At 26.2% G+C, this 26,744-nt stretch overlaps 1 protein-coding gene across 1 annotated transcript in view; it reads right to left on the reverse strand.

Moving 5' to 3' along the window:
- LOC111686565 (putative protein kinase C delta type homolog) overlaps positions 1-7,838 on the reverse strand; it is a 34,365-nt gene extending 26,527 nt beyond the window's left edge. Inside the window, exons 1-5 of the mRNA XM_023448932.2 lie at positions 7,386-7,838; positions 6,927-7,288; positions 6,750-6,865; positions 5,240-5,325; positions 5,024-5,153 (exon numbers count right to left, since the gene is read on the reverse strand). Coding sequence (XP_023304700.1) covers positions 5,024-5,153; positions 5,240-5,325; positions 6,750-6,865; positions 6,927-7,288; positions 7,386-7,520 — 829 coding nt within the window. The 5' untranslated portion in view covers positions 7,521-7,838. The remainder of the gene's footprint in view (positions 1-5,023; positions 5,154-5,239; positions 5,326-6,749; positions 6,866-6,926; positions 7,289-7,385) is intronic.
- Positions 7,839-26,744: the final 18,906 nt, after the last annotated feature.

Raw genomic sequence — 26,744 nt, forward strand, 5'->3', positions numbered from 1 at the left:
TAGTCTATAGTCTAGTCTATAGTCTAGTATATAGTCTGTTTATTTGCTAAAAAAGTCTATAGTCTAGTTAATAGTCTAGTCTATAGTCTAATATATAGTCTGTTTATTTGCTAAAAAAATTCCGTTTTTGTTTTTAAAGTGTCAATTAAAATCGGTTTTCATCTTAAAATAGTTAATTGTAATTATTTCTTAATATTTTTTGATAGAATTCTTGTCTACAAAAAGAAAAAAATGTGATCTCTTGCCATTGCTGCTGTTGTTGTGCTATGTAGTTGTTATATTTACATTTAATGATAAATGATTTTTTGGCACAATAATATTGTTTTGTTGTTGTTGTTCTTTTTACTCTGTTTAACAATTGATTTGTTTATTTATATAGTTGATGTGTAATTTATATTCGAAAAAATAGACCCACACATTTATGTTTTTATAGTAGAGAACACCCAAAAGCACACATTCACTCAGGATCATGTAGTCTAGTTCATATTTATATTTGCTGATTTTTATTTATTTATTACAAAATTATTTAAATTTCTCAATTTTTTATTTATGCAAAATATACAGATTGTTTTCAAATTTCTATTATTTGTTTGTTTTTCATTTTAGTTTTATTTCTACTAAATCTTGCATTTTTCACGTTATTGTTGTGACAATTTACGTCAATTTAAGTGGTCTCTGTAAAAATTTTTTACAATTTTTTTTCGGTCTTTAAGATATTTTTAGTTTATTTTTATAATCAACAAAAAATTCAAATTGTGTATTTATTTATTGTTACAAATAATATTAAAGGAAATATTTAAGTGACATATTTATGGGTTTTTTTCTCTGAGGGAAAGCAGGGGTTCAAGTAGTGTATAGATTAAGTTTAGTTAATACATAATTTAATGTTGGTCATTTAGTAATTGAGTTTAGGTTTTAGTTAATAGCTATACGTGTAACTTTTTCATGCTTAATATAAGGTCATGACTCTGTTCTATGACTTTTTGTATATTTTTTTTAACAAATTATTTATCTTTTAATTTTATTTTTTTTCTAGAAAACATAAATAGAAATTTTCTTGTGATCGTAATTTATTTACTTTTTTGTTGTTAGATAAAATTAAATTATTAATGAGAATCCACAAAATTTTTAAAAGTCTATAAACCAATTTAACATCTGTGGATTTGTTATTCTTGGTTTTGACCATTTTGTTGTTGTTCTGGTGATTATTATGACTGTTCTTTCCATTCAACCAAATCACCAAGAAAATAAACATATTGTACATAGACAGTGGTTTTAAAGTTTTGTTTTACGGATGAAAAAAATATATATAAATTTTCTATTTAAAGAAGATTCTTGATCAGTTTCCTATTTATAGGAAAATTTGGATTAACTTTCTATTTACAATGAAATTGAGATAATTTTTAATTTTTCTATTTAAAATTATCGGAAAATTTTATTTTTATTAAAAAAATCTAGATTTCGATCCGGGAAAATCTATTTTATTTTTTTTTTAACAATTGATTAGCTTTCTATTAACAAAATATCTCCAGCAATTTTTAATTACAAATTTGTGATCAATGTTTATATTCTAAGAAAAATCTAGATCAGTTTTCTTTTTATATTAAATCTCTAGAAAATTGCTGTTTTTATATAAATATCTATTTTTTTAATTTAAAGATCTTTTTTTTTAAATCTTTGATTTATGCAAGTGTCTTGATAAATTTTATATTTGTACAAAATTTTGTTTATTCTTTTTTAATAAAATTATGATCAATGATCAATTTTGTATTAAGCTCTCCACCATTTTTATTTTTACAAAATTTTTTCTTTTAAATTTATAGAAAAATATTGATCATTTTAAGAATATAAATTAAATTTTCGAAATTTTTTTTGTATTTTTAATAAAATTTCGATAATTTTTTGGATTTTGTAAAAAATTTTATAAAATTACTATTTGTAGAAAATTATCGAAAAATTATTTATAAAAATGTCTTGTTCAATTTTATATTTATAAAAAATTCTCTATCAATTTTCTTTTAAAAAGAAAAATTTCGATAAATTTTTCGATATATAAGAAAAATTTTGAACAGTTATCTGTTTACAGTCAAATCTCGATAAATTTGTTTAAAAAAAAAAAATCAAACCATAATTTATAGAAATTTCTTGATCAATTTTATATTTATTAAAATTCTCGATAAATTTTCTTTTTTATAGAAAAATTGATCACTGCTTCGATTTAAAGAATAATCTCGATAAGTTTGCTATTTATAGAAAATTATTGAATCATTATTTAAAGAAATTTCTTTATATTTATAGAAAACTCTCGATCAAAGTTTTTAACAAATTTCGATAAATTTTTCGATTTAAAGAATAATTTCAATAAATTTTTCGATTTATGTAAAATTCTCGATCAATTTTCTTGTCATAGAAAAACTGTTATTTTTAAAAAGATCTTGTGCAATTGTTTTTTTAGAAAAAAGTCATAAACAATTTATTATTATGTTTTTGGAAATGAATAAATTGCACAGTTTTCTATCTACAAAAAAAAAATCGATGAATTTTTCTTTTATAGAAACATTTCGATTAGTTTTCTATATTTAGAAAATTAGCGATCAAGTTGAAATTTTTAAAAAGATATTGATTAACTTTCTAATTATATAAACTTCGCGATCAATTTGCTTTAAGTAAAAAAAACTGTATTTTTGTGTAATTTATAAAAAAACTCTTTTTATATTTTCTAATTAAAGAAAGTTTTCGGTCGACATTTTATATAAAACTCTAGATCAATTGGCGATTTATTGAAAATGTTCGATCAAGTTGAAGAAAAGTTGATTTTCTTACAATTTAATAAGTCAGCGGACCATATACATATTTTGTCCCCTTAAAAGCACTGTGCATTTATTATAAACTCATATTAAATACATGTATTTGTTCCCATGTATATGTTTTATTAATTATAAATGCGTTTTCTACAAAATGAATCATTTTAACACTACGGAAAACAAATGAAACAAAAAAAAAATAATGCTGACAGATTTAAGAAATTATAAACAGACATCACTCACAAATGAAAAATAAAAACTTATGTAGAAAAGCTTACTGCTCATACATATACATAGGTATAAAAAAGAAACTAGGACATAGAACAAAAAAAAAAAAAAAAAATTAAATGCACTGGTATTTCAAACAAAAAAGAAATTTGCTAAAAATATGAATTTGAGCATTAGAACGTAGCTATCTTTTGAGTATGAAGTGCTAGCAACACTAAATGTAGGTGTTAATTAAGAAGTTATGGTGGCGATAATATTGTTGTTTTTTTCTTTAATTTAAAATTAAATTCTAAAATAAAAAAATATTTTTATAGAAACTAAATTTTATAAATGCAGCAAAATTTTAAAAATGAAAATAAATTTTATTTAAACAAAAATTCTAGCAATGTCATTGAACTCTTACGTATTATTTACGTTCAGCTGCAGTAGTTGACGTCCGTTTGTACGACTGCAGTCTGTGTACTAGCAAGAGGCATATTTTAAGTTTATATATATAAAACTTTTTCTTTAAAGAATTTAATTATTGTCAAAAAAAGTTTATGCGTATATCTTTTGTTCTTTATTATTTTATTGTGTGTGTATGTTAATTTTAAATTTTATAAAAATTTCAGCTACATTAATATTTGTATATTTTTTGGCAGTGAGAAAAAACGCTTTTGTGTGTCATCTTGATGACTTTTCGTTTATAAGATTATAAGTTAATCAGGTGTGAATTTTTATATTTAAAAATACTATTTTTTATTTGTCACATTTGTTCGTATTTTTTTTTTAACATAAGGAAATGGTTTAATGATTTAAGTAATTAATTTTTTCTTATATCGTTTTTTTTTTGTTATTTCCTTTTTTATTTGCCTTTAGTTGAGGCGTGTGGTTTTTCGCTTTAAATCAATCAAATGTTTGATTTCATTAGACATTAGCAACTGAATTTCTATAGAATACAAGTGTGTATAATTAATTTTGAATTTCTTTGTAGTTTTTCATTACTCATACGTCATGGTTTTAATTTAAGGGGGATTTTTGGTTGAAACAGAAATGCAATGCATTCATGAGTATTTTTAATAGTGAACACACGTGCTCTTACTTAATGTTAGGTAATATTATATATTAAGTAAGAAATCAATATAATTATAATATATTTGGGGAAATTTAAGATCAGGAAATGTGGGATTGATAGCTATTGGAAAACGTGAAGAAGTTTGTTAATTCAGCTGATTTCAAAATTTTCCAACCTTTAAGAATGTACAGTAGATAACATAGTTGAATAACTAACACTAACTAACTAACTAACTAACTAAATAACTAACTAACTAACTAACTAACTAACTAACTAACTAACTAACTAACTAACTAACTAACTAACTAACTAACTAACTAACTAACTAACTAACTAACTAACAAACTAACTAACTAACTAACTAACTAACTAACTAACTAACTAACTAACTATCTAATTAACTGACTAACGTCGAACTATGTTTTGAACGGAAAAAGTTTTATATAAAAAAATATTCTCTTCCATTATTCGAATTGAAAAAAGGACAAAATATTCTCGATTTTGAGTTTTTTAAGTTATAAGGTTTTATGAAAGTTTTAGTGGAAAAAATACAAATGTTTAAAACATTTTTCAAAAAGTACCAAATATACCTGATTACTCATTTGAGGGTTAAATTTTTTAATACAAAAGTTGGTAATCTTTTCGCTTGCTAGTGGTTGTTGAGTTAGCTAAATGTTTGCATAAGTGTTGCCAACTAATGATGGCAACACATGTTTCTATACATAAATATATAATTTTAAATACAAATTTAAAAACTTATTTATATCAACCGCAACACCTAACGATTTTTTTTATATTTTAAATAATTATTAAATAATATGTATAAACCGATTAACAACGTGTATTTTAATTAATTCATTACATCATATAAAAAAATCTATGTTTTTAAACAAAATTTTTATATTATTTATAATTATGGAAACATTTTCAAACTTACCTTCACATTTCAGTCCTTGTATAAAAAATCCACCCATTATTGAACCACAATGATCACAGAAGGTCGGTGACATAAATGTATGAGGCTTAAAACGATGTGGCATATCGATTTTAAATCTTTCACGCAGCAGCTGTTGTTACAAAAAAAAAAAAAAAAAAATAAGTGAATATTAAACTTGTATTAAGTTTTATATAGATGTTGTTATATTAGACTCACTATAGTACTTGCTGAATCGAAAACGGAACCGGAACATTTGCCCAGGAGTTTTTCATGGCATTTTTTGTGTACGACAGTTTGGCAAGCTGGAAAAAAGAAGAATTCTTTTAAATTTAATTTCATAGTCCTTTGAGATTTTTAAGATAAAGAAATCGGCTAACAATATTTCTAAAATTAAAAGATATATTTGAAAAAAGGCTTTGAAAGAGCATTTATACAGGCGTTAGCAGGAATCATTGGGGAATAATGTTCGACCTGTGATGAATAGCATTTTTTTAAAGTTTTATTGAAAAGATTTTCGAAAAGCGATGAAATTGTTCATAAAGTATAAAGTTTACTTTTAAGCTTTAATGAAAATATGTGAAAATATAAAAAAGTTCCGAAAACGGTAGCTAAGACTCTTAAAAAGCTTTATGTAATAACTTTTAAAAAGCTTTATTTAAAATTTTTCAAAATAATAATGTTGTTCGTAGAAAAAATATAACGCTTATTAAGAAGAAAGCTTTTTAAAAAGTTTCCTAACCATTTAAAGTATTTAGCTTTAAAAAGCTTTTCAATGCGTTTGACAAAAGTGTTAAGCAAAAAAATTACTTTTTAACTAACCATAATATTCGAAAATAAAAAAAAACTCTTTAAATGATATTTATGAACTATTTGAAAGCTTTATCTAAAACCTTTTTGAAAGTTTCATTGAAAGCTTTTCTACAAAAGGAGTTAAATGGTATTTTAGGAACTTATAAATATTTCAAGTATTTTTTCATATATCTTTTTACAAATAGGTTAAATATGTTATCTATGGACTCTTTATAAAGCTATTTATCTAATAGCTTTTAAAAGTTTTGTTAAAAGGCTTTTCTATAAAAGAAGCCATTTAACTTCTTCTTTTTCCTTTTAGAAAATTAGAAAAGTAGGTTAAAAAGTTTTTAAAGCTTTCATAAAAAGATTTTTGAAAGCTTTTTTAAAACGATTTTCTAAAAAAGATTTAAAATGTCCGAATAGCATAAATAAAATAATAAATATAAAAAGCTTCATAAAACTATTAAACATATTTATGTAATAGTTTTTTAAAAGCTTTATTAAAACGCTTTTTCAAAGGATCGTTTAACAAATAGTTTAAAAAATGTTATATATGGACTCTTTATAAAGCTTTTTATCTAATAGCTTTTAAAAGTTTTGTAAAAGGCCTTTCTATTAAAGAAGCCATTTGGCTTCTCCTTTTAGAAAATTAGAAAAGTATGTTAAAATATTTTATGAGTGAACTCTTTAAAAGCTTATTCTAAAAGTTCATTAGAAGATTATAAGATAAAAAGATTTTCTAAAAAAAAATTTAAAAAAATCTTTATATAATAGCCATTTAAAGGCTTTATTATAAAGCTCTTTCAAATTGTTTTGAAAAGATTTTCTGAGAAAAAATAAAATGCAAATTACAGAAAAGATTTTATATATTTATATATATTTCATAAGGAAATATATAAAGCCAGATATGTTCCAAAAAGTATTGTAAACTTACTTATACACTGATAACCCTGTTTGCCAAAACCCCAAAGGAATAGATTGCAAAACGCACAAAATGTGGGTTGGCGAAAAAATTTCGCCACAAAACGATGACCATTGATTTCATGAGTTCTGTAAAAGAAGTAAAAACATTTATTTATTTTATTCAAAATTTAAAAAAAAGAAAATTTACTTTTGATGCTTGATCGCACCACGACGATTTGTAATGCTGCGCGGTCTAGTTCTGCGATCAACCAAATACGTGGCATTTCTTTCCAAATAAGGACGATGCGGTGAGTATGAATCCTCTTTTGAATGTTGGCGGGGCAATTCATAGCTAGAGTAACGACTGTGATGCGGCACTAGAGAAGCACTATTGCTGCTATAGTGATCACTATAATAACCACTGCTACGATCGGCAGTGCTAGAATTGCAATCCCGATCACGTTCACGTATACGTACGGTACCGCTGTTGATGTTACTGCTGCAAATGCTGCTGGCCACTACCGATGAATTACTGCTACCTGCTGGGTAATTTGATGGTTTGTAGCGATTCTATAAATAAAATAAATAAAATAGGGGAAAATTAAATAAATTCATAGAACATTTCCGAGTTATTTCTAGAGAGAGAGAGTTTGTTTTGCTCACTTACATCATAAGCATATTGTTGTTGTTCCTGCTGTTTTTGCTGTTGGCTGCGTGTGGGTTTTTGACGTTGATTGCTGCCTCCCGAGCCACTGCTACCATTTGATTTTTGTTTGCGCACTTGGGCGCGTGTAAACATCATCTCTCAGCCGTTGTAATTGTTTGTTATTGGCTTTTCCTTCCTTTTTCTTACAATTTCCACTCTCAATTCAATTGTAATTTTGTAATTATACTTTGTTTTTCTTAACTAATTTATGCTCATACATTCCACAAGATCTTTTTCACTTCAGCCTATGTATGTGTGAGTATGAAATGGAATTTCTTGTATGCGTCTGTCTGTCTGTCTCTATGTCTGACAGTTTGTTTATTTGCTTGTTTGTTTGTATGGTGGATCAACTGTTTGTTTTTGTATTTATGTTGTTTTGTTTATGATTTCTTCGTTTGTTGTTGTTATTGTTTTGAAAAGTAAATTTATGATTTTTTTTAATAACTTTTGATTTCTCGTTAATAAAACATTATTGTATTTTTCTTTTCTTCTTTTCTGTTGTTGCTGCTGTATTTTGTTCTTGCTGTTTTCTTTGAGGTGATTTTTTCACAATAGAAATTTTTGTTTTTGTCAGCTGTTTTGCTTGGCTGTCATTTGGCATCAAATTGACCATTATTTATCTTTAGATTTCCATTTCTAGTCGATGCATAATATTTTCATTTCAATCTGTAAAAATAAGATATTAAGTTTTTTTAAGAACACAAATAAATTTCATATTTCTCATAAATTTTATAGTTAAGTGCATTTTTAGATCTTAATTGCTCGTAAATGTCGACATTTGTAAATATGTTTCTATTTTGTTGAATTTTTGTAATTGAATGCTTAAATATTTGATAATTTCATTTGTAGTTTGTAAATTGTTTTATGAGTTAGTAAAAAATGCTTTTGAAAAAGTTTTTTTTTTTTTTAATTTGAGATTTGAAAAATTTGCTAAAAACATAGAAATATAAATATCTAATTTAAACCTATATCAAAGACCCAAAACTATGCGAATCTTTTGAATGAAATGAATTTTTGAATAAAATAAAATTTCCACTCAATTATTTTAATTAAATTCATGGTCTCTATCATGACTTCAAAAAACGTATTAATTAATTTAACCAACAGCGTGAAAAACGTTCAAGTAAAAAAAACTTAAAATTAAAAAAAAATATATATTTCAACAGTAAGTAGCGTATTATATTTGATATTTTTTCGCAAAAGCAAATAAATTTTGTCCATTGTACGCATATGAAATAGAAATTAATCTCAAATAATTTCAATGTGAACACTTAAAATCAAGAAAATCCATTAGGGAAGTCCAAAAACTTGAAAGTAAACAACATTAGGAAGACAAGGCATTTTTGGTGAAATACCTTCTCTAGTATATAACTATATAATTTCATAATTTTTAAAATATGAACCACCCTAATAGTTATATTATATATACCAATATCTAGACAACTTTTTGCTAAAAAAAACAATAAGCAATTGCCTCGAAGAAAATATCAACAAAAAAAAAAAGAACCACAAAAATAAAAAAAGTCAAACCCAATGAACGGAAGTATTTTTTAGTTGAAAATTCTTAAGAAAAAAAAACAATAAAAATTTAAACAACAAAACGGATGTGCACAATTAAGCGTTAAATGTTTTCTACAAAATGAAAAACAAAAAAATAAATTTGCCAAAATATTGAATGAAATCTATATGTTTGCGTAGATATTTGATTTGAATTGTACATATAGAAACCTACACGAAATATTCATGAACATAAATTTTTGAGTTGATGCGTACAAGTTGTGCAAAACTATTTAAAAAACAATTTGTCGTTGAAAGTACGGAAATTTAGGAACACTGTGACGACATATCGCATTTTGGGGGACAAAGAGGGCGTATCTACCTTCCTTCCTACCTAACTAACTAACTAACTAACTAACTAACTAATTAACTGACTAAATAAAAAGAGAGGTCCCTTCGTGACTCGACTATTATTCAGCTAAAAGACACCCTTTCTCTTAATGATTCTATATGTAGGAGAACTATAGGCATGAAATGGGGTCTTAGTCCTTCAATGACAAATTGTCTTTATAAAAGTGTAATAAGACACATTCTAGCTTATGCTTCAATAATCTGGTGGACTGCTTTAGACAAAAAGTGTAATATGAAACTACTTCAGGGAGTTCAGTGTACATGCTACTTGTATAAGTGGTGCCATGTGTACTACTTCAACCAAGGCTCCATTGAAACATTTTTAAGATATGAGGCAGCGCTTACAGCCGAACGCCTCTTTACTTTAGGCGACGTGTCTGATCGTATAACAGACACAAAATATGTCGGAAACTTTGAAACGCTGATCCCAGATAGAATGTCTTGGTCAAGCGGAAGATTAGAGTAAATAACAGTAGGAATGCGTTGTTACTCGGATGGCTCCGAATTGGGGGATGGGATGGGGTTCTATATTGGAAATCTAAATGCAGAAATATACCACCGTTTACCAAATCATAACACAAGCTTTCAGGAAGAAGTACGAGCAATAACGGAATGCGTAAATTGGATTAGAATAAATATGACGCCCACAGAGCTTAATATATTTACCGACAGCCAGAAGGAAATTAGGGCGATATCAGGAGATAGAACTAAATCTAAGACCGTATTGAGTTGTATTAAAGCTTTACCTGAATACTCTCTCAGAGGTAAGGTTCACATCATATGGGTACCAGCCCACTCAGGAGTAGTAGTTAAGGAAAGAGCGAATGTAATAGTTTTAAAGGGATGGGAGTTCAAGGCAGTTATCCTGACAATCGCAAAACAATTCGACGCAACAAAAGCTGAACTAAAAATATGGGTAAGAGAATCCCATAAGACCTCTTGGAATAATGAAACAGTAGGTAGAACCACGAAAATCCTATGGGGTGACCCTGATGAGAGCAAGACGAAAAATCTTCTCAAAATGAGCAAGTAGTCTGAGTGGACACAAAGGATTACGAGCACATTTATGAAAAATCGTACATGTGGATTGAAGACGAATGTGGAGCATGTGGATAGGACAGTGAAACTCTGGAGCACTTTCTTTGCCACTGCCAGGCATTCGTCGAAGTTAGATCCAAGTATCTTGGAAATGATGTTATTCCGGAAATAACATTCCTGACTAACGCTGATTGGAAGATTCTTAGGAATTACGTTCAGGAAACTGAGTATCTCAACACTGAAAAATAATTCATTCGGACTTGATGTATACATCCTCCTATCAACCTAACCTAACCTAACGACTTAATATGAATTCTCTAGTTCGTTAAAAAAAAATTCAGAAAATGTTTTGCAAACAGGAACACGATATAGAGTAAATCACGGGATGCAGTCTGTTAAAATGAGTGTTAAATGAAAGGCCAGGTTGATAAGTTGTACTCTATATTGTGTAGTCTTCCATCGATTTTTATCCTGTTATGTATAGGTTTATTCTGTTTATATATATGACCTGTGTTTATAAAGATCTATGTCATTCACCTATAATGATCAGAGATTACATTGATCGGTTTGTTATAAAGATATGATTGTAAGTCGTTTCTTATTACCTAGATTTTGCTGGGAATTCTTAACAAGAAACTTTATAAATAAGAATTATTTAATATTAAACCTAATATTCACCTCATATAAATACCCTTCTAGAATACCATTTCAATAAATTAAGAAATCAACAGTCGCGAACAAAGTTTTGCTACAATTAGTTTTAAGTGTCCATATAATGTAAAGTATTTCAAAATAAAATCTATGGCACCTGTCACTTTAATTTATCTACTGCATTGTTGTACTATTTATATTTTACAAACGTCATTGTCAAGAATTTTCCTGTATTTATTATTTGTATTTATTTTCAATTTCAATTATTTTTTGCTATGTCTCTTTTATACGTTCTCTCACAAAAATTGATATTTCTCTCGATTGAAATTGTTTAAACAATTTTCTTGTGTACATTTGAAATTGTTACATGTGACGAAACATGTACATTTTTATAACAGCTCTATATTCGTATTGTATGTTTTCCCAACAAATTGTGCAGAATATATGAGAAATATGAGTTTCCTGAAAAATATTCAAACAATTTGCTATTATTTTAAAGAATTTTATACATGCACATAAAATAAAGATTCATGTCGGGTTAAAATATACTTAACAGTAAGTACAAATATTGATAGTTTTTTTTTGTAATAACTTGGAAAGCTACAGAACCCATTCATACTGTCAGTTATGTCTGGAATATGCAAACTCAATTCTGCAACCTGTACTCCTACTTTATACTTGCAGTTAAATCAAACAAACACTTTTCATTTCAATTATTAATTTTACGACTATATATTTGTTTTACATTTTTTCTTATTCTTTTCATTTGATTTTTTCATTCTGTTCACTATTTTTAATTTCATATCATGTTTTCTCTTGTTTAATTAAGTGAGAAGAAAAAAATGGTTTGTTTTGTTTTAATTAACTTGGACGAAAAAACATGCCTTTTTCGTATGTTTGCAGATTTTTTTGTTGAAAGAATTATACAGTTTTTTCTTGTTTGTTTTTTTTAATAACATTTGTTTTATTTTTTAAGTTGAAAACTGACTTGACCTTGTAAAGTTCAAAGAAATAGTGAATTTAATTTAAAAAAAATATATAGTCAATAGATAATATGTTGGTGCGTATGAGTATTATAAAAATAAGTATATGTTACGTATACGTAAAGGGTATTTTTCATGAAATTTTCTAGTATGAAAAAATTGGATCGAAAAATCCATTTTTGTTAGAAAATATGAGTGATCACAGATTCCTACCAAGCGTTATTAAGGATCTACCTTCAATTTTAAGAGAGAGAGAGTGAGTTTAGGAGTAACAACCTGATTTTTCGACATTAAGAATGATCACTTATTTTTGCCATTTTCCTTACAATCTTAACTATCTACAGCCGAATTTATGTTTTTCATTAAAAAGTTTGATTTTTTGTGGAAAATTAGTTGATAACTCGTTTAAGATGTTTTTGCAATTAGCGTAATTATTTAGGACAAAAATAATAGGTCCAGTTAGTGATAATGTTAGCCAACATATGAACTACTGAAAGCCGTATATCTGAAAAATTATAACAGTTTCAGTCTAAAAGTTTTAAATGGTCAACTTTGACTGACAGATGGCGCACTAACATCTTCTTTATTTATTATCCTAAAATCATATCTATCTGAAAACGGATTTACCTACATACAGTAAGACATACGGACAAACATAAGTATATATACAAGTATGAATTTATTGTCGAACATTGCCGACCATATCATATCCTACCCCGGTCAGTATGTTAAAATTGTGGATTTTTTTCAATAAAGCATTTAATTTGTTTTATTGTGGAATATTTTAACTTATTGTTGACAAAAAAAGAGATTTCCTACAAGAGGGATCATAGGGGAGAAGGGGTAAATATGGACCTATCCTTATAAATTTTGGTATATTAATTTACGTCTACTTCAAAGTCACTTATGTAGATTTTAATCGTTTTATTAGTAATTATAAGTAAATTTTGACCTTCAAGTCATTTTCTGAAGGGGAGTTTGTATGGGGGCTAGGGTCAAATGAGGCCCGATCACCATAAGAATTAGTATTGCCATTTATTGTTCTATAAAACTAATTTCTGCTGATTTTTGTTTACATTATAAAACATTTACCGTAATTATGAGCCTAAAGGTCCGATTCGGGGGGAACGGATGTATGGGGACTAGGAGAAATAATGGACCGATTTTAACCATTTTCAGTAGCGTTCGTTGAACAAAAAAAGAGTATGTGCTAAATTTCATTAAATTATCTTGAAAATTGCGACCTGTAGCGTGCGCACAAAGTTTACATGGACACACAGACAGTCGGACAGACAAACGGACAGACGGACATAGCTTTTTGGTTTACTTAGGTAAAAAAATTAAGAAAATTGTTACAAACAAGTTTTTAAGGTCAAAATTGTACAAAATTTTTAAATTACTTATTAAAGCGCAAAAAGTACCAAACAGTTCCTTTATCCTTAATAAATCCTATGAATGTAGCTTTTTGTCAAAATTACTAAAATTTGTACTAAAAGTAAGTTTAAACAAAGCACTAAATTATTTACACGAATTTGGTCCTAAATAGGGCTTGGAATACGAATTCCAAAAAGCAAACTATTAACCAAAACTGATCTGCCGGTTTGTAAAATTTAATCAAAATTGGCTTAAAAATTGTTTAAATTTAATTTAAGTTTCTTTTTGGTACTAAGACATATAGGTTCCTGATGGGATAAAGATCTATAAGAGTGAACATTTGGGTACTTTTTGTCCTAACACTCTATAATTTTAAATGAGAACTTGTGGGTGATTTTTCGTTTTGCAAGGTACTTTTTGACCTTTTTCTATAACATAGAACCCAGAAACAAACAAGGCCGACACTACACCTGTAAAAAGTTAAAATTTGATTTAGTTTTCATAATAAAACATTTAAGTTGAATTGTACCTTGTTTCGGATATACTTAAACCATTTATTGTTATATAACTGTGGACATTTAAGTCAAATTTTGAAGAAGGCTTTTTATACGGGCTACGGAGTCAAATGAGGCCCTATAATATTCAAGTTCAATATGAGCATTATTAATATTAATATGAGTATTATTAATCATAATTATGGACTTAAAAGCCCTATTCGGGCGGGTTCAGTTGTATGGGGGCTAGGTGAAATAATGTATGTTGATATTAACCATTTCCAATAGGCTTCGTCTACGGTACCATAGAAGATCATGTCAAATTTCATTGAATTATTTCTAAAATTGTTACCTGTAGTTTGATTACAAGGTTTACAAGTCCTATTCGGAGGTTCAGTTATATGAAATAATGAACCAGTCTTAACCATTTTCAATAGGCTTCTTTCCTTCGAGAATGGTTTCAGTCAATAGAAGATCATGTGCCAAATTTCATTGAATTATATTCAAAATCTGTATTTTGATTATAAGGTTAACATGGATGGACAGACGGAAAGACATACACAGATTCAGGCAGACGTCAAAAAGGTGTATTTTTACAACCATATTTACTCTAACTGCACTTAGCTTTTAAATTTAAAAACATCAAATTCGCAAACCCTAAAAGTAAAAGTGTTCTAAATTCCAATTTATACAAATTCCATTATTATTAATTCCATTAAATAGGAAAGGCAGTTTTATGTATTTGAAATATTTTTGAATTTTGAAATTCTCCACTATATAGATTTTATTCCCTTTTTGAAGAAAACTTTTCTAAATTTTAAATTTTTCCTAAATCATAATGATTTTTTATATTTTATGTGGATTAAGTGCAAAATTTCACAATATTTTTTTCATCATAATCACAACATTATTAATTATAAATAAATAAATTTTTGATTAAATCAATATAACATACATTGAATTTAACATTCTGTTGATATTTAGTTTCTATTTAATTTTTTTATTAATAAATTTTAACAAAATAAATCCATTAACAATTCCAAAAAAGAAAAAAAAAATCATATAAAATTCCTTTCTTAATTTATTTATTAAAAAAAAAAATAGCAAAATACAACAAAATACATTTTAAGCAATTGTTGATCATAATACTAAATAAACAGTATAAAATAATTAAATGTTCTGGTGAATTCTTTTAAAGAAAAAATATATTAAAAATTTTTAATGGAAAACAACATTAAAATACATTTTAAAGAAGAAACATATATATTCTACTATAATTTAAAAATTTAATTATATACTACATGTTATTGATTGGTGGGTTTTTAATTGATATTTTATTCTTGTTGTTACAATTAATATTACTCATACGCACCCGCTGCAGTTTCTATTATTACAAAATTTTGTAAGAACATTTCTTTATTTAAATAATAAAAGTTTTCTAGCGGTTGTGTTTAGATTTTTATTATTATACTCATAAATTAGATTTTAGATAACGATAAATTTTAACGATTTATGGTTTAAAGTAAATAAATTATAAATTTTATTTTTATAGTTTTAAGAAAAGACCTTGATCACAAAATTGTATGGCCTCAAACATAATTTAATGTATTTTTAAACACAAAACTATTTTAATGTTTCTAAATTATATTATATTATTTAGTTCAGTTTTTTTTTTACAAAAATTATTTGTTTTATTAAATTAATATTTTTCTTTTATTTAACAAACAACTTTGTGCCTTTAAGTCTGTTGTTTTCTATTAAACTGCTGTAAATTTAGTCATAATTTCGAAATGACCACTTTCTTTCTGTATTTATTTATTTCCAGTTAAAACAGTTTGTGGTATTTTTATTTTCTCTCTCTTTGGTTTTTATCTTTAATTGGATCATTAGTAACAACAATTTCAACATTTTATTTTTAGTTTTGTTCGGTAAATGTTATGACGTGTTATTTTATGTTTAATCGTAAATATATCTGTATACGAAACCAAAAAAAGATACTTTGTTATTTTTATTTCCACTTCATCACTTTTCTTTTACGTATTTCTGTTTAAAAATACTTATGGAAATTCTAAAAATATATTTCATTGTGTGTCTAAAATTAATTATTTGTTAAGTATTACATATAAATATGTAAGTGTTTCTAAAGTTTGCTTAATAATTTGGAATGTGTGGTCCATAAAAAAATTTAGGTTGTAAATATTTTAATTTATTTACATTGCGCAAAATTTTTGTATAAAATTAATTCTCTTAAATGCAGTTTTTAAAGGAATGTGAAAACGAACTATGAACAAAATAAATACATTAAGATAATTAAACTTTTGTGATATAGTTTACACAATAATGCTAGAAATCAATAATCTGGCCTGCAATATTAAAAGGTTTTAATCGATTACTTTCGGTTTGCGATCGCTTTTTCTGTTGTAAATGTAAACAATAAAACTTATGTTTTCACCAAGTTCAGATCTAGTTCAGTTCTAGTTCAGTTCTAGTTCAGTTCTAGTTCAGTTCTAGTTCAGTTCTAGTTCAGTTCTAGTTCAGTTCTAGTTCAGTTCTAGTTCAGTTCTAGTTCAGTTCTAGTTCAGTTCTAGTTCAGTTCTAGTTCAGTTCTAGTTCAGTTCTAGTTCAGTTCTAGTTCAGTTCTAGTTCAATTCTAGTTCAGTTCTAGTTCAGTTCTAGTTCAGTTCTAGTTCAGTTCAAGTTCAATTTCAGTTCTAGTTCAGTTCTAGTTCAGTTCTAGTTCATTAAGGTTTAGATTTTCAGAGATATATGGCCATTTTCACCGAAAAGTCCACCGTGATTCAAAAACTAAAAGTCATCAAAAATAAAATTTCAACTTCTATTATTATAGAAAAAGATTCAAATTTTATTATATTAAAGACCCCAAAACTTTACTTAACCACTATGATGAGAAATCGGAATTAAAAGTTACAATAATATTTCAGGCATATTTTTCCACCTTTAGTAGCATTTGCTTTTGATAGTTTTTATTATTTTAAAGGCTAATATTTAAATGGACTTTTATCGGAAAACATTTGTTGAATTAATAGTTATCTTAAAACATATAAAAATAAAAAGATAAATGTCACGTTCGTCACGTTGAAACAGGATTTATCCCGATAACTTTTTAGTTGGTATTCAGAAGTATTCAAAACTTTGAATCTGAATCAAGTTTAGTATATAGAACTCAATTTAAAAGAAAAGAAAAATAATTCTAAGCGGGGTTATTTTTTGTAGAATTTCAAAGTCTGTCACATCACTTTACATAAATTTTTTCAAGTGCAACCTTCGAATTGTGAAATATTGTTATTTAAAAAGATGTGATATTTATGCAATTTATTCAATTAGGTGATATTGGCTATATATTGACGTTATGACCAATTATTGTATTATATCATCAGAAGGGTCAGTAGTTGTACAATTGGAAGTTTCTTGTGTGTTTGTATTATCAGGATGGCGAAATTTTAGTTATATATCCAAGTTTATGGGTATATCAAATGTGGACTTTGTATGGAATCATGGACGAATTTTTAAAAAAATTAGGATGAACGATTTTTGTGTATGTCAAAATTATTTGTATTGAATTTTATGGTGATATATGCATTTTTAAAAGTTTTATGTTAATTAATGTTAATTCTTATATTATTCTTATACGGGAGCTATTTTCAACTACAACGTTATTAAATAGTCGAAATATTTCTCCGATTCCAAAAACTTTCAACAATGTCCGTCCAAATTAAATCTATGGATTTGCAATAATATTGCTAATTTCATCATTGGAGATTTTGTCACATCACGTCAGGTCACGTCAGTTCACACATAACGGTTTGTTCAAAAAAATCTGAAAACTATTTTTAGTTCTAAAAGCTGAAAAATAATCAATAAATATTCCAAATTACAATAAAAAAGGTTTTAACCAAATAGCCAGGTGAAACTCGCAGATTTTTAAATTTTTGTCAAAAAAGAAATAAGAAACTTCTACTTCTGTCACATCACGTCACGCACTTTAACTACTTATATCTTAAGGCCATTAAGATCTTTCAATTTCTTCTTCCGACCAGTTATAGAGCTATTTAAGTCATATATAAAAATACAAGAATTTTTAAAAAATATATCTTTAAAACGTACGACCGTCACGTTCGTCACGATGGAAATGCCCATATCTTTTTTTATATAGGTTTTTTTTTAAATATTTTTTTATTAACTGTTATCCGATTTTAATTGTAATTAAAACATATGTCTTGTAGATTTACAATTCTTTTGTTAAAATATTAAAGTTGAAAATACAAATACAAATAACGATATTAAAGAAATGTTCCTTGTATCATTTTGTTTATTTACCAAATAAAAGATGATAGTTCTCAACAAAATATAAATAATTCAGAATGAGAAAAGGAATCTCAAATATTTTATTGATTTATAAAATCTTTCTTTAATTACAAAATCTTTCTTTAATTATATGAAACTAATTGTTATTTTTTTCTTATCTTTTTTCTTTTTAGGTACTTATGTACAAATGTGATATGCAATTCCAAAGGTTTAAAATATTATAAATATAAGGTAGTATATATAAGAATATTTTTTCAACAAAATCAGTTCATAAATGACAAAGGTACCTCTGGAACTTGTCATAAGGTTGGCACTAAGGTTCCTTATCAGCAATCTTATCCATATGCTATGTCAGTTGTAAATATTTCAATTTTATTTTAAAAAGAACTTCCAGACTTTGAGAAAATTTTAGAAAATTCACTTAATTTTCTTTATTTGTCTATGTACTGAAAGCATTTTAATTGTCGATGTATATTAGATTAATATCGACATAAAATAATTATTTAAGAGCAAATATTTTACATTTATTCTCATCGTCTCAAAGGTATTAAGCGTATGAGCTAATATTTCTAACACAAAAAAATCCTGATCCTACACCCACCTAAAAGAAGCACTTTGTAAGTCGTTTATGCTATGTCGGTCCGTACGTCTGTCCGTCTGTCTGTATGTCTGTCCGCCTGTCTGTATATCTGTTCGTCTGAATGGGTGTCTGTTCTGTATGTCTGAATTTTCGTCTGTATGTCTGTCTGTATGTGAGTTCATATAAACTTTCTGCGCACATTCCTAGTTTGTCTGTCTGTATGAACTCACATACAGACAGACAGACTAGGAATGTGCGCACATAAACTTTCTGCGCACATTCCTAGTCCCAATCCCAAAAACAATTGATGAATTTGGATCAAAAAAAGGCTTCAAGAAAATTTATTATCTCTACGAAACTTAATTTCATATAAATTTAAATGATACTACTGATAATATCCCCCATTATTCCCGCCAATAAATTTTATAAGCACCGACCCAATTTTGCAGATAACTTCGTCATATTATATTAAAATAAATCAAGTCTCTAATTAGTTCATATTTAACCCTAACACCCATAAAAAACTTCCGCCACAGAATCGGATTGCAGTCAGTAAATAGCAAAAACATATAGGAATTGACAACGATCTTTCAAGTTACAATTTTCTAAATAAAATTTAGACAATCATAACACCAAAGTCATGTCAGACATTTAAGGGTTAAACAAATATTTTTTTAATTAAAAATAATTAATAAAAAAAACAAAATTAATTACTACAGATGTTTATATGTTTAATAATCACCCTTATTTTATAATATTCACCTTGAAAAATGGAAAAATATTTCTATGTTAATATGTTTAACTTCAACTGCTGGCAGTGTTCAATCAAAATATTGATGAAAATTTAGTTTTGATTTATCTTTTTTCGAATAATTTTCAATACACTTATAATTCCAATACAAATACTTTTACTTTCACATACAAAATAAAAAAACGGAAAAATATTCTACAAAATTTTAAGGAGAGTAGTAGAGAGCACAACAATTATTTTCAAATAATTTTTGTTTGATTTTACGCTAAATAGAGAAGATAGGAACTTTTTCTATTGTTGCTGAAGATAATGATGATGATATTGATGATGCTTGTGAGCAATCCAACAAGTATGTATTTCAAATCTTTTGGTTTTTTTTTCAAATAATTTGTTTAAAATATTAAGTGTTTTTTTTGTTTTGAAAATTCACTTAGTTGTAGTTGTTGTTAGAGGCAGCTAAGTAAAATATTTATTTATTTTTTATAAATTTAAATCATACGATTAAGGTTGTTGAAAAATTTAAATGCATATTTTAGTTATTTGCTTTCCATTTGAAAAGCCGTTAGAAAATTTATGATTTCGAATAGAATTTTTTTTTGCTAATTTTGTTTAAACAAATAAATTGTTATAAACAAATTAAATTAAAAGTTTATATTTTTATTTATTTATTTTTTTGTTTTATCGTTAGTGTAGTTGTTGTATTTTGGCAAATGTGTTTATATGACGTCACTTTTTTCTTTGTGTATCTCTTGTGTAGCAGCTACAGCTATAGATTCTTTACTCTAACACTCTTACAAAAAACACACACTCATAGATTTACAGATACAGGTGGACGAATTTGGAATTTTATTTCCTTTAATTGATTTTTACTTTTTCTTTTTTTTTAATTTTTGTTTCCTTTAGATACACATAATTTCTAATTTTCTCTGAATATTTTCTTTAAAATGATTTTATTACAAAAATATTTTACTTTTGCTTTTGAAAACTGTATATAACTTGATATGCACTAAATATTATTTCGAGAACATTTTTGTTTAATTTTTTTTAATTCTTTTTATTGCACACAATTAGAAGAAATATTTATTTGATTTCAATTCTTACGCACTTTTCCATATTTTTCATTTTTCGTTTAAAATTTTTAATAAAAAAGGCCTTGTCTCGCCATGATATGTTATTTTAATAGGCCAATAATATTTTTTCTTTTGTTTTCCAATTTTATTTTCAATATTTTCACTTGTTTCACTTTTTTTCAATACTTTATATTCAATTGTTTCGAATGTGTTTTTCTTGGTTTCCCGTGTTCTATATTTTTCCGCACATTTCTGTGTTCAGTTGCAAGTATGGGCCGTATCTAAATGTGTTGAACAGTTTTTCCTCTTAACTGTGGATGTGAATTGTTTTTTGTTGTATGTCTCCCAAGATGATGATCATGTGTGCTTTGCTCTTGCTTGGAGAATTTGTTCTATTTTTCTTCTTTTTTTTGGATGATCTTTATGGGGGTTTTTCGCTCTTGTTCTTTTGAGGTGTTTTTTATGGAAGTGTACGTATATGTGCTTGAAGGTGGGGAGAGTTTTTGCCCGAAAATGTGGGAAAATTTTGTGAGTGTATTTCTCGAAATACTATTTTGTGTTGGAAATAATTTATTGTTTATATTCGCTCTCTTGGTAACCTTTGTGCAGGAATAGAAGGCAAATTGCTGTGTTTATTTTGGATCAAGTGGTGTGTATTTTTAAAGGGTAGTACAAAATGTGAGATGGAAACATAGAAATATAAAAGTTTTATTTAGTAATAATTCTGAAATTATGTGCTCACCTACATAACCGACTATCACTCAAAATTAAACGCGATAGATATATAGATAGATAGATAGATAGATAGATAGATAGATAGATAGATAGATAGATAGATAGATAGATAGATAGATAGATAGATAGATAGATAGATAGATAGATAGATAGATAGATAGATAGATGATAGATAGATAGATAGATAGATAGATAGATAGATAGATAGATAGTAAGATAGATAAATAAAATTATTTTCTTGTCGGGTTTTCAACTTCAAATGTTGAAATTCTTTATGGTGTTATATTTGAATGACTTCCGGCGTAGTCGAGATATGAATACTCTTTAGAATTTCCTGATTTATTTCCCCTTTCTGAAATCCCACAGTGGTTCGTTCATTATTTGATTGAATTTTTATGCGATGATTTTGTCTCGTGCCAAAAATATTAGAACCTCAATTCAATTCACACATGCTAAACTAAAAAACTATCAAGATAAAAGTTATCACACAAAGTGTGAATTGAGTTAATATCAATTACACTTGCTGCTTTAGATTTCATTTTAATTTGCATTTGACTGACAAGCACTCTTGTTTATTTCATTAATAAACTTATAGCTTATGAAACAACCAAATATATTTACTTTAAAAAAATCTAAATAATAGAAAAATTGATTGATTTAATCAAAAATAAAATTGGCAGGGACTATAAAATTTTCATTAATAATAATTGCTAAAGCAAATGAATAAAATGAAGGAAAAAATTAAAATAGCAAAATTTAATGCCACATACATAAACCATGAGAATAAATATATAAAATATTTCGTTTTTATTTTATTAATAAAATGTGGGATTTTTTGTTTTTTTTTCATCGAGCACCAATAAAATTTCCACTTAAAAAATTTATATGAAAAAAAGATGCTTATACTAAATGTTGGAAATATGAAATATTACAATATTTATAAATTATTTTTTATGTTTTCTTGTGTTATTTTTCTTAAAAAAATGTGTTTATTTGCCAATGAGTCACACTAGTAAAATACACTCTTTTTTAGAATTAATAAAAAAGAACGAAATTCCAAACATCAAATTTTATTTTGCAATGTACAAACACACTTTATTTTTATTTGTTTTGGTTTAAGTTTGTGACTCGAGTTGAGAAAAAAGCTAAAAGAAATTCTGAATTTTTTTCTCTAAAAAATAATATTAATGACTCATTTGTATGTAATTTTTTGATGTTAATGCTGATCTTTCTTTCTAATATACGTGGAACCACTAAACCCACATTTCCCACATTTATGTATAAATATCTGGTTAGTTGGGTAAGTGTGTGTCTTTTTGTTTAAGCAGAATTGGACATGATAAATTACTAAAATATAATTGTTAATAAGAAAATATAAAATATATAATTATTTTTCATGACAAAGCCAACAACCTCTCGAGAGTGTCTATAATGAACAATATTTTTCTGAAAATGTAAGAGATACAAATAAAATAATTGCTTAAATCTTTGAGCAATACAAAAAACCACACGTTAGAAAAAAATAAAATTATTATTAAAATAAAATACCACAACAGCACTACTAAAAAACCACCTACAGATAAATAAACAAACAAAACCTTATGAAAACAAAATGTATTAAGTAAAAAATACAAGATGAATAAGTACTTGGTATGCTACTGGGGGTAATTTCGATTAATCAAAACATTGTTATCACCACTGCTTAAAGTTTAGCATTAAAACGTCATCAGAGAATAATTCAGACAATTTAAGCTCTTATTCTTCAGCTCATAAATAATACTCTACTCGAAATTTTCTAGAACTCTACTTAAACTGAACTAGAACTGAACACGAACTGAACTAGAACTGAACTAGAACTGAACTAGAACTGAACTAGAAATGAACTAGAACTGAACTAGAACTGAACTAGAACTGAACTAGAACTGAACTAGAACTGAACTAGAACTGAACTAGAACTTAACTAGAACTGAACTAGAACTGAACTAGAACTGAACTAGAACTGAACTAGAACTGAACTAGAACTGAACTAGAACTGAACTAGAACTGAACTAGAACTGAACTAGAACTGAACTAGAACTGAACTAGAACTGAACTAGAACTGAACTAGAACTGAACTAGAACTGAACTAGAACTGAACTAGAACTGAACTAGAACTGAACTAGAACTGAACTAGAACTGAACTAGAACTGAACTAGAACTGAACTAGAACTGAACTAGAACTGAACTAGAACTAAAACTGAACTAGAACTAGAACTGAACTAAAATTTAAGTAAATTGACTAAGAACTGAATGGAATTAAAGTAAACGCAATTTTTTTAATAACATTTTTTTTAAAAATTTTCTTATGAACGTTTAGGATTTTTAATTAATAAATATTGTTTGCGTTAATTCTAGGGTATATTCAGTTCTATACCCACCGAGACCGCACTTACTATTCACACTTTGATTTAATAATAAAAAAGTTAAATTAAAATAAAAAACAAAATTTAAGAAATCGTTTATATATCGCTATATTTATTTTTTTCAATATCTTAAGAAAAAAAACAATAACAACATAAATAAATTGTGCGTACTTATTTAACAATGAACGGCCGCAATATCATCCACACACGCCCCTGATCTACAGAGACCCCAACAACATCCGGTAAAAGATGCCAATCCAATCATCAACACTTAAATTCATACAACGGCACCTTAAAATTATCTTAATTTCATTATTGTACTTTTCATTTATAGTAATTTACCTTGAAAAGAGGTGTGGAAATTAAACACAATTTTACATGATTTATAAAATATTATCAACAAGAGTAAAGGGAATATGTTGACGAGATTCTGTCGTTGATTACCCACCACAAGAAAATGACTTTTAAAATTTCAACAGAAGTATTTGTTTTTATACAGAAAAACAACCATAAAAAACTATAACATGTTTTTTTTTAATTTTCATGTTTTTGCCAATAATTTATTGACCCACAAGAAAGATTTAAAGATTTAAAATTTGTTTATTTATTATCATTCATCTCCCTCTCTTTTTTATTATTTAACAAGTTGTGTTCTTTTTTCTATTTAATGATTTCGGCAAGCTTAAAATACTAACAAAATAATTTTAAACTAAATGTCGATAATTGTGTAAGTATTCGCTCGACTTTTTGTTTTAAGATTTATTTAACCCTGAACTCTTGTAGCGGCTAGATTTCATTCTTCCAATGATCAGCTTGTCGTGTTTTCACCACCTTGACCAATTTTATTATTACGATAAATTTCAAAATATGTTTTTGTTTGTTTTGGAAAAGTTTAATGTACTATGAAATGTTTACAAACACAAGGTGACAACAAGAAAATAAAAAAAAAATCTAAATGTCTGCGATGGGGAGATTGTGTAAAAATGAATTTTGGAGGATGTAGTAGTGGTCGAGTTGGTGATAAAGAGGTTTAAAGTGTTTAATACCTCCCATAGATCACATAGTTTATGATATTTGTTATGGAAAATTGTGTTTGCTCATAATTACAGAGAAGGTTATTAAAAGAAAATTTTTAAAAATTCCATATTAGATTTTATAGAGCAAGATCTGTTAAAAATAATTTTGTTTGCCGTTTTCGAGAAAAGGGAAAATTGTTAAGAATTTTCTGTAAAAAGAGTTTGAAAAGAAAATTTGTTGAGAATATTGTTAAGATTTTTCTGTAAAAAGAGTTCGAAAATTAAATTGATTGGGAATAGTTTTTCTTTTCGAAGATAATTTATTGAGAATATTCTTCTAAAGAAAAATTTATTTAGAATTAAAAAAAAAAAAATATAAAGAATTTCTCTCAATTGTATTTATAAAACATTTTCATTGAAAAAAGAGATTTATCTGTAAAATAAGAATTTATCAAGAATATTCTTTGAACAGAATTTATCGAGAGTTTTTTTCGAAAAGTTCCTCTGTAGAAACGAGGAACTTATTAAAAATATACTTTTAAAAGAAAATTTATTGAGAATAGTTTTAGAAAAAAGAATTTATTGAGAAAAAATTTTTGAAAAAAAAAAATTTATAGAGAATTTTCGTTAAAAAGAGAATTTTGTGAACAGAATTTATAGAGAATTTTCTTTAAAAAAAAATTTTAACTTTTAAATTTTCTTTAAAATTAGAAATTTTTATGGAATCTTCATTGGAAAGAGAATATAATGAAACATTTATCGAGAATTTTCTTTCAAAGTTTTTATTTCAAATAATATTCTCTTTTATTCCAGAGAATTTGATCGTGAATTTTCATAAAATATAATTTAAAATAGATTTTTTTTTCAAATATAATTAAAAGGAATTTTCTTTAAAAGCAGAACTTTGTTTCAATTTTCTTTGAATTTTGTTTTTAAAAAAGAGAATTTTAATTTTATGGACAATATTCTTTAAAATGCCAAATTTATCTAGAATTTCTTCGAGATTTTTCATAAAAAAAGAAAATTTCGCAAAAATTTCTCTTAAAAGAATATTCTTTGAAAAAAAATTTATAAAAATCATTTTTTAAATTCCTTTTTAATATATTGAGAATTTTCTTTTGAAAGAAAATTTAAAGAGAATTTTTTTCTTTAAAAGTATAATTCTTTAGGAAAAATCTTTGAAATTTTTGGAAAAAATTATTTTTTTAATAAAACATTTTTTCCGATTACTTCTTTGAATAACAAAATTTTTGAGAATTTTCTTTTAAAACATAATTTGTTTTTTAAAATAGAATTTTTGAAAAAATTAATTTTTCAATTAAATATTTTTGGATTTTTCTATTGACAGATATTTGATTGAAAATCTTCTCTAAAAAGATAAAAAAAATGATCAAATATTTGATGAATTTCTGACTATGTTTCCATAGTCTGTCTGTACAATTTTCTTTGATATCACTTTTTACGCAGTCTACTACTGTCATTCTGTCAGTATTTAATGTAAATTATACCAGATTACTAGAGAGAACGAACACATCAATGACAATAGTAAATTAAAATGTTTGAAATTTCTGTTGAATGTTTTGTTTATTTTAAGTTGTAGAAAATGTAAGTAAATTTAACAACAGCTAGCAAAAAAAAAAATACATATATATATAAAAATCATCAGCATCCAATGAAAAATCGTTCAATAATTATAAAGCAATTTAAGTTTTCCACATGATTTCAGTTTGAAAATTCCAATTTACAAAAACACAAACAAATCTCTTACAAAACTCTCACATGTGAGAACACACGCAATTTGGAAAACGTTTAAATGGGAAAAGTAAATTAGTATGAATTCATAGTATTTGTAGAAATAAATATTTAGCTTAAGCCCTGCAGTTTTAAAGATTGCAATTAAAACTGTGTATTAGCTATAGTACTCATCAAAATGATCTTGTTGTTAAGCTTGTTACTTGTGTATTTTTAGTAAATGTAATATTTTATTGCCTT

Source organism: Lucilia cuprina, chromosome 3 (genome assembly GCF_022045245.1).
Source record: "Lucilia cuprina isolate Lc7/37 chromosome 3, ASM2204524v1, whole genome shotgun sequence".
Taxonomy (NCBI): domain Eukaryota; kingdom Metazoa; phylum Arthropoda; class Insecta; order Diptera; family Calliphoridae; genus Lucilia; species Lucilia cuprina.